Genomic DNA, 9,817 nt, shown 5'->3' on the forward strand with positions numbered 1-9,817 from the left:
GTCCAAACACAGAAAATAACTGAGGTTAAATCTGACGCACACACATTGTTCTCTTAGCGTCTCACATGCAGCTCGGTTCTGTAGTGAGTGAGATGTATGATCACATGCAGGCGGAACATTGTGTAGGAGGGTTATTTTATCATCATGCCATGGGGGGAGGGGGGGGGGGGTGGTGATAAATGCTAATGAGACGATCATTGTGAAATAGTCTGTGTGTACGAAGGTGTCAGACGCTCCAGCTCTATTCTCACATCCAGCGGAGGAGGAAACGTTCACGTTCAATGTTCTGGAAACTGGAATTCTTCATCTTTTCTTCCAGCTTTCACGTCCGCAGCTCGTTCACATGTTCACCGGCTGTTTTTAACACTGGTTATAATAAAGTGGAGATTCTTATAAAACGTTTTTCAGTGGCAGAAACTGGACGTTTCTATAAGTTAACAAATGTTTGGGAGCAGAAACATTTAACTGTGTTTGTTTCTATCACTGACATCCTCACTGGGGAACAACAGTTAAACAGGCTGAAGGTTTCTTGTCGTCTTTTCCTGCTAAAAACAAATGAAATAAAACGAAAACACGTCTTTTGTTTCTTCATGATCTCTCAACAGCTGGAGTTTCCTCCGACATGTGGATCGGGGTCGCTGAGGACGAGCCCTGGTGGTTTGAATGGGTCTGTACGTGGATGTGGATTCTTCCTGCAGCTGAGTGAGGACAAACAGGAAGTCAGATCCTTCCCATCGTCCTGCAGGGAAGACACACGGGTCAATACGGTCCATCAATAATGAAACAGAGCACAGACGCATGTTGTTGCTCCTCCGAGGGAGAGAGGGCAGCGCAGGTGAAGCAGGAGGTCGTTCTGAGGATTCACGTCTTAAAGGGGAAATTCATGTTAATAATATAATTTAAATCATGTAGAGGTTTAATATCACAGCCTCAGCGTGAGGAAACATGAACCCATGATCTTTTTTCATCATTAATTATTATCAGTGGAGGCAAGTAAACAAATCAATGTTCATTAGGTTTTACATGTTAATATTTATAAATGTTATGTGTATATTTAAGTACAAAGTACAGAAGTTATTCCAGCAAACTACCTCAAGTATCCAAAGTACTACAAGATGGACTGTGTCATTGTTAGAATAAATATATATAATATCATAATTTGTGCAGCTTCAGCTAAATTCACAGATTTGATTACAAACTGATTTATGAAGTTGAAACTAGTAACTTGAGACAATATCCCCTGAAATGTAAAGTAGTACAAGTATTAAGTAAAAGTGTGTAAAGAAAAGTATATAAAAAATGTATTTAATTATAGAAGTTGTGTAAATGTAACTTATTACATTCCACCACTGCTTCTTATAACATTTTTATATTTTTTTTAAACGGGAATAAGTACTAGTGTCTTAGGTGACTTTTATTCTGAAAACTAGATATACTGAAAAATGCTAATTGTCTACTGACTTAAAGAATACTTCAAGTGGTTACACAAAAATCAGAGTGTAACAAAATTACAAAAACAGGGTTAGGGTTAGGGGTAGGGGTAGGGTTAGTCACTGACTAACAATACAAACAATGAATTTGACAATTTGTCAATAATTTCCGTTTTTTAAGCTTTCATTGTGTGATTTTTCACAGTAAACACGGAATCACTTTATTGTGTCACCTTCCTGAATCAGGAGCTGTGCAGGTAACAGGTAATTGGCCCCTGTGTGTAAACTGTGGCCCTCGTTTGGCCCCTGAAGTGGATGAATCCTCTGTATTGACAGTTAGTTTGTATTTCTGACCTAGAGATGTGAACACTTCTTCCACCAGTGGAAATAGAACCATTAGAGTCTATAGGTCCCTGATGACGTGTCCCAGCGTCATCGTGGCCCCTGATGAGATCCTTTACGAGCTCTGCCTATAGGACGAGGCCCCGTGAAGCCCATTCATGACCGAGCGGTGATAGAACAAACCAAATGTTTGAGGATCCGACCTCCTCGGCGTGCAGAGCTCATGCTATATCCGTCAGGGGACAGATGGCCGTCCCTGTTGGTGCAGTTCTTCAGAGCCTCTCCGGGCCGATACACCCGGCATATGGACATGCATCCCGGGGTGGGGACTGGCACCGGGCCCTCAGGAGGACACGCTGACAGGACAGGGGATGGGACGTTTGGTCCCCGGCCAACGGACACACTCAAGATCCAAAGTCCTGAGCAGATACATTACACCTACACAAATGTCCCTGCGTCTCAGGACAATGGAGGTGCAGTCGTCCCCGGCAGGATGCGTCCAACGCCGGCCATCAGGTCACGCCTCTCAGGGGGGGGGGGGGGGGTCAGCGGTGATGGCGGCAGTCTGCCACGGGCCATTAGGAGGAGGGCGGAGGAGCAGTTTATCCTCATCAGGACGACCTTGGTTGAAAGGTATCAAGATCATTCTCCTTGTTTGTTGTCAGACTACTTGAGCTCTTCCCCCCCCCCCCCCCCCATCATTACTGGACCCCGATCAATGGCCTCCTGAAGGAGTATCACAGGGAATCAAACCCACAACTTGACCCGATCCATTTCACGGCAGCAGCGTCCATCCACCTTCAGCTCAGACTCCATCCGTCTGTGTGAGAATTTTCCCGGGAAGAAAAAACTCTTTGTATATAAACTCTGCTTGTGTACTTATATATCAGAGGATGAGCTGGAGACCCTGCACTGCCCCCGTGTGGTGAGAGGTGAACTGGAGTTCTGCAGAGTTCAGCAGGTTTAATTAGATGCAAAGTTCTACACTGGTTCTCAAAGAGATGATGAAAGTCAGACTTTGTGCTGCGTCACATTAAAGCAGCTCTAAGGGTTTTTCTATTGATTTTAAATGATATAGAAACAGCTTTAGAATATTTAACATTACGTCAGCCAACAAGTTGGTTTTAGGGAAATTAAATCATCTCGACCAGGAAATACAGGAAAAGATATACATTTATTTAAACTTCAGTAGAATTAAATATTTGTATTTGTTACTCCAAAAAATAGTATTTTTGCTTTTGAGTCACAGCCGCTTGCTCGTAGGAGCCGGTTCAGACCAGTGTCACCAATATAAACCAGTTCGGATGATGAGTTCCCAGATTTATTTAGGTCCGACATGAAATAGATGAATTCACAGCGTGTTCATCATAATATAAATGAGCGAAGATTCTCAATCATCCAAAATTTGAATTAGGACACGAGCACTTAAAGTGTGAGGACCCTGATGGAATGAATCATATTATTGATCGTCTTATTTGTCTTTGACATGTTTGTGCAGCAAATTAAGATGTTTCACATTTCCCCCTCATATCTGTTCAAAGTCTTCCTCTGACAAAATTGCAGTAATGTGATTTATATAAAATATTCTTTCCTTTTCATTGTTTAATTGTGTCATCAACACAACATCATCACATGTATATTTTCAAGGACACGACTGAATGTGTAAAGAAGCGATGACTCGTGGGAAACGGTTCCCAATTCGAGGTTTTATTATCTGGAAAATGAAGTCTCAAAAAATCCAGGGATAAGTTTGAATAACAAGTGCACACAAAGTGAAATATAACGCTCAATGTTTAAGATCTGTCCAAATGCTCGTTTACACCAACGACGAATCCAAACCAGCAGCAGGAAAAATCCATTCAGCGAAGTCGACAGGTTCAAGTAAGACATGGAATTACAGTCGGTGTTAGTCCTTTAAGTTAAAAGCAGATTCAATAAGAGAAAAAAACAAACTTCACACAGAGAATGAATGAGAAACATCAAGCGAGGCATTAAAAATGATTTCATCCAAACCGCAACACAACTTTAACCTAATGTCAACAAACTTAATTTAAATAGATCTCGAACACGTCTTTACAAAGCATTTAACACTGATGAACAAAGGAGCCGATGGAGAACACGTTAATCACGCCGGCGAAAATAAATCCACCAAAGTAGAATCATTTCAAATATTGAAAAAAAGAAGAAGAAGCATTTTCACAATCCACACCATAAAAACAAAACTGGGTTTTTCAAAGCAGATTTGGCCAAATTCACCCAAATACTTCAAATCAAACAGCACATACTCTTTCCATTTTCTTTTTTTACATTTGTGAGGTTTCTTCCAGCTGCACAGGAGGAAACGACAAGTACCTGAATCCACTTTGTCTACACCAGCAGAATCTAATCTAAGCAACATCAATGTGCGACACAAAGGAACGTATTAAATACAGGGAGGGAGAGATATCGTCAACTATGCAGGCAAACCTCATCACTAGAGGGGGAGGCGGAGGAGGAGGAGGAGGAGGAGGAGGAGGAGGAGGAGCTCTGAGAACTACAGTATTTAAAGAGTATGTACAACAACAGGGCTGCAGTCCGGCGGCATCCTAACGTCTCCGACTGTTCAAAGTTAGTTTGGCTCAGTTACAGTTCATAAATACGAGAACCAGAATGACAAGCAACTACGTCACCTACAATCTACTCTTACAACCTACACCTGTTCCAACTCGGCATTTGTGGCATCGGGAAAAAAATTATAAAAACACACAAAAACAAACAACTACTCTACACCACACATCCAGTTTGTCGTCTTTCATTCAAATGACTCATCCCACTGAACATTTACAGACTCACACGTCACTGACCAGAGGGGTATAGCTGTTGTGAGGTGGTGGCACTACGCTAGAGGAAAGACTCAAGGTGCATAAGAGTGGATCTGCCACTTGGTTTCTGAGTGGAATGAAGAGGCCGCCACATGCATGAGGAAACCGAGCAGGGAATCTGGAACTCGAGTCAAGGCTGCGTCGTGAGACCAACAACGAGGACCTGGTTACACAAGTCGTCCTTTCATACACAAGTTTCCAGCGGTCGCAGCCTCGGCTCCGGCAAAAAGAAATCAAAGTGACGGGTTGTTGTGGTTTCTGGATCTCAGGTGAGAGTGTTGTGTTCCTCGGTGTTTGTCTAGTGCTGCGTGCACTCGTTCGTTGTGTGTTGTCGTGGTTGGTGTGGCCCTGTATCATATGCCTGAGTGTCTGCCTCTAGATGTGCACTACTCTGTGTGTGTGTGTGTGTGTGTGTGAGTATGTGCCAGTGTGTCTGAAAACTGCATCTATGGCAGGGCACTGCGGCCGAGGGGCGGACTATAGGAAAGCACTGGGGTTCGCTCGTGGGTCCTTCTGGTTCCTGTAGCGCACGGCGAGCCACACGCCGAGGATCTGTGAGTGGGAAGGAGAACACTGGTTAGACTGGGTTCAGTAAGGGGGAAACACAATGTGATATTCTGGCTGGGAATCGAACCTGTGAGGGAGGGAATCTAAAATCAACCTCCTAACAGATTCTCAAGTGAACTAAAAGGTCTCCGACTCTGAAGCTGCATTTATTCTCGACAGAATCGTTACACACAATAACTGTGACGTCAACACAACAACTTTCTCTTGTATGCTGGAGGTGTGAGACAAAAACACAAACAGAGCAGTTTTGGCAGCGGCTTGTTTTCTCCGCCTCGGGCTTGTGTGACAAATCAGTCGCAGAGTTTATCCACAGTTTCCTGCAGAATGTCTCACTCCTCACTCCAGTGCACTCGGTCTAACTAGAGTCTCACCACGCTCATTATGAAACATCACTGAGAGACGACTGATCCTGAATCAGATCAGCACAGCAGAGTGAGCAGGGAGTGTTCACCGGTTTGGGTATTTCTAAGGAACTTGACTCCATTAATTCAGAAGTGCTCTTCAGTCGTCTGTCTTAATGGAGACAGATGAAACAATGGATTCCTCCAGATTGTGTTGTTGCCTCATGGAGCTACAGGAGGACACTGGGTTTTACTTTCTGCAGAATTATTTACTCCTCCATTAAATTCTCCATTTATCAGCCGGTGAAGTCCAACATGATGTTATAAATCCAAACTCAGGGCAGGACTCCTGTGAACATCAAGTATCAAGCTGAGCCGAGCGTGTGCACGTGACACTGCGGCTCGGTGCCCTCCAGGTTGAGTTGTTATTCATATTATTATAGTAGTAACGACCTCACACTTCACTGTTGAATGATAGAATGATAACAAGTTGTGGGTCTGAGGACGCTCACCTCCGTGAAGCTGAAGAAGAGCCCGACGCCCCCGAGGATCTTCAGAGCCTCGGTTGCATGATTCAGCATCATATCCCCACAGGAGTTACAGAAATGGCCCTTTTTGCAAACCTGGATTGATGGACAAAGAAAGAGACGGCCTTTAGTCATGAGCAGTGTGAGTCAACTGTGTGTGTGTGTGAGCCCAGCTTAGCTCCCGAAACCTATTCTGGGAGCTGCAGAGAGAGAGAGTGGCCTCCTTTTAACTGAGTCTGCTAAAAGAAAAACATGAATCTGTTTATCTACGATGCAAACTATCGTTATATTAAAAGACCAAATGGGACGAATGAAGCAGAAACTAAACGCCGTTAAATTCTGCTGCAATTTAAATAACCAGCTGTGCTGTTAGAGCAGGATTTCCATTCAGAGCTGATGCTTCATACAGAAGCTGAGAAGTTAAAGTGTTAATGTTCTGTGAGCTCTTAGGAAAACCAAGGTTGTTTTCAAACTTAGGGTTTAGATCATTATATCAAGCATCTTAACGGATTAAGGAAACCAGCTGCTTTGCTTTCCTGATGGATGCAAAGATTGATAATGTGACATTCATCACTTACAGCCGGGCAGTTCTGCAGGTCCAGTTCAAACTGGGTCCGGCTGCTGGTCACGTTGAGCAGCCCACAGCAGTTCAGCTGACTCTCCAGGTCCGTCTTGGTCTTGTTGTTCAACATTCCCCACGTAGAGTTCAGAAGTGCCTCCTGGGAAAGCAAGAGCAGAAAACAATAAGTAAAAAGGCGCGGTGGCCTAGGGGGTAGAGTGGTAGTTCTCCAACAAGAAGGTTGCCGGTTCAATCCCCACTCTCCCCATCTGCATGCCAAAGTGTACTTGGCAAGATACTGAACCCCTAAATGGCCCCTCATAGATGTTCGGACAAAAGCGTCAGCCAAATGACATGTAATGTAAAAATCATAAACTGATCTAGCAGCAGATATTTATGGAGACGTGAACATGATCTGAAAACTGATTGTAAATAAAGATGGACAACATGACTCCACTTCTTCCTCGTTCTTAAAACCAAACGTATCAGAAACATTAACACTTGAACAAATCAGGTGACTTGTTTGGTCCCATCTGCTAACATGGAAGAGGCAGGGTTATGAGCTGTACTGCAGCCAGCCACCAGGGGGTGATCTGGATGTTTTGTGTTCACTTCTGGGAGCCGTCATGTCGTCCATCTTTATTTACAGTCTGTGATTTTGTCTGAAGGTACGTGGCTGCATCCAGTCTGCTCACCTGCTGCCCGCGGTTCACCGCCAAACAGGAACAGGAAACTCCAAACTGGAAGAGGAACACGATGAAGAGAACCACCATGTACTGAGAGGAGAGGAGTCAAGGAAGCAGCGCGAGAACACGACAAACCTGCAACACAATCACAACAACCCGCCCACGTGTCCAAATGCTGTTTCATGTTCTGTGTGGAAGGATACGAAGAACAGCATCACTTGGTGGTGGTGAATCGCTCCGATGAGTCCGACGATGGCGATGAGCAGCAGGAAGAAGCCCACCGCGATGACCCCCCCGATGATGTGGATGCTGGACACCAGGCCGAAGCCTTTCCCCCAGGCTGCCACTCCGATCAGCAGCAGCCCCACCAGCTGCAGGGAGCACGGGGAAGGAAGTGAGCCTCATCATCACGTGGTTAACACTTATCCTGTCAACACTGTTTAGGTCTCTGGGAACTCTCATCATCAGAAACTAAATCCTATGAATACTCAAGAATATAAATATTAATTGAAACTTTATCTGGTCAAATATGTGTTTTCTTTAGGATTTGGCTCCACACTAGATATTTAAGTTTACAACAAATAGAGACACAAACAGAGAAATAAAATTTTCCTTTGACTATTTACCACATCTTTATTTATGTGTTATAAATCTATTGTACAAATCAAAACCCGAGACAAAAGTGTCACGTCTCAATATCACAACGTCTACAAACGTTCGTCTCCATTATTCATCTGTGACTCTTTTCTTGATCAATCAAAGAAGATTTGGTTCATGACACAGAAGAAACGTCCGGCCCACTTTGCCTCAGGTCCAGGAAAATGTCTTTGAATGTTTTTCTGACTCGACAACAAATCATAAGACAAAAATTACTCAGTTTAGTGTAAAAAAAAAAAGAGAAAGAAAAGCAGCAGATCATAGGACTCCAGCGTGGAACCACCTAATGGCTTGAAATATGACTAGAACATTGAATCATGGATCAGTTTCCTCACTGTTATAACAATGAACATGGAAGAGGACAGGATCAGCTCAATGTCAACAACAGGCTTAACACACATCGAACAGAGAGTGACAACAACAGATACAACTGTGCGATGTGATGCAATGCAACTGTAAAGTGTTCTGTTACCTAACATGGCTCCTACACGATCAACCAGGTCAAACTTTAAACACACCACAGGCGAGCTGGTTAAACAAACAAACTGATTGAACTCTTGTGGTTTAAAGGTGAATAATTATGAATATCTCCCGACAGCCCACACAACTATTATCACGGTCTGCAGCAGGAAATACAAACTATTTATGACTCCCTAAACATTTATAGATGTTTTATTGTGTTTCAAATGTCTTTCTTGATATAATAAAAATTAACTTTATTCTGTTTATTCAGTTACCAATAGAAAGTGTAATATTCTCTCTGCCTACTAACTTTTTACTTGCTGTGCTTTGTCTCATATGTTAGTTTATATAAATATATAAGTCAAAATCTAATAATTTCAAATACATTAAATGAAAGTCTAAGCACAACGTTACATAGTTAGTTTACTTCACAACCATGTTTGGCTGAAATCACTTCTACACACATACTTTACTGCTCCGCTAAACAAACATAAGACCTTTGTAAATATGTAGTAGAATAGTAACATAGTACTGCGTGTTAATATTAGATATTATAAATACATGTAAGTGGGAGTATTTGTTTTTCCAGATGCTGTTTGGATACAGATGTGTTGCACTGGATCACATCAGCTCAGGAGACGTGAAACTGACTCTACACACACACACACACACACACACTTGTCTCTCTATAGTTGTGAGGACACTCGTTGTTATAACACATACCACCTAAACCAGTTTCCAACCCTAGAACCAGCCTGTGACTTAGTGAGGACCAGTCGAATGTCCTCACAGGGACGGTGTTGATCCAACAGAGGCCTCACAGCTGTAGAAAGACACGCACACACGCGCACACGCACTCTGTTGTCTGTTGTTGCAGATGAACAGTGTCAGCTGGCCTCTCGGCTAACGGGACCTCATGCTAATGAGGACAGCTAACGTGCTAGAGGGCTACCAGCAGCTACGCGTCTCCTCACCAGTATGACCAGTGTCCACAGTCACATGTGTCCCGCGGGTCTTCTAGCGAAGTGACCGGGGAACATATCAACCGCCGCCGGCAGACAGGGACCGGAGGCGCGGGGAGCACAGGGCGTAATCATCAGTTACAGTCGTGCTAAGCTGAGTAGCTAGCCTGGGCTAACGCGGCTAGCAGAGAGTTAGCATGATGCTCCATTTTGATCACTCACCATATAAACCACGTTGAGGGAGCACAGCGCATTCTTGGAACAGCTGAACCCGCCGCAGACCATGTTCACGGAGCGGCTGCGCGTGTCGGTAGTTTACAGGTAAAACGTTAAAGATCAGCACAGACAGCGTCTGTCCCAGGGTCTGGTGCTGCCCGATGACGTCAGAGACACGCGCGACAACCACCCCCTGGTTCCGAGGAA

General features: G+C 43.9%; 1 protein-coding gene and 1 long non-coding RNA gene across 2 annotated transcripts in view; one reads left to right on the forward strand and one right to left on the reverse strand.

Annotated features, from left to right (window-relative positions):
- LOC133956179 (uncharacterized) overlaps positions 1-1,268 on the forward strand; it is a 3,450-nt gene extending 2,182 nt beyond the window's left edge. The window contains exon 3 of the long non-coding RNA XR_009921099.1: positions 606-1,268. This is a non-coding gene — a long non-coding RNA (uncharacterized LOC133956179). The remainder of the gene's footprint in view (positions 1-605) is intronic.
- Positions 1,269-3,458: 2,190 nt separating this feature from the next.
- On the reverse strand, positions 3,459-9,797 carry tspan31 (tetraspanin 31). Its single transcript, XM_062391036.1, has 6 exons — positions 9,617-9,797; positions 7,517-7,684; positions 7,323-7,403; positions 6,647-6,787; positions 6,054-6,164; positions 3,459-5,185 (listed from the first exon to the last, which is right to left on the reverse strand). The coding sequence occupies exons 1-6, from the start codon at positions 9,677-9,679 to the stop codon at positions 5,111-5,113; spliced, it is 639 nt and encodes a 212-aa protein (XP_062247020.1). The 5' UTR covers positions 9,680-9,797; the 3' UTR covers positions 3,459-5,110.
- Between the last annotated feature and the right edge of the window lie 20 nt (positions 9,798-9,817).

This window comes from Platichthys flesus, chromosome 7 (genome assembly GCF_949316205.1).
Source record: "Platichthys flesus chromosome 7, fPlaFle2.1, whole genome shotgun sequence".
In the NCBI taxonomy this organism is placed as follows: Eukaryota; Metazoa; Chordata; class Actinopteri; order Pleuronectiformes; family Pleuronectidae; genus Platichthys; species Platichthys flesus.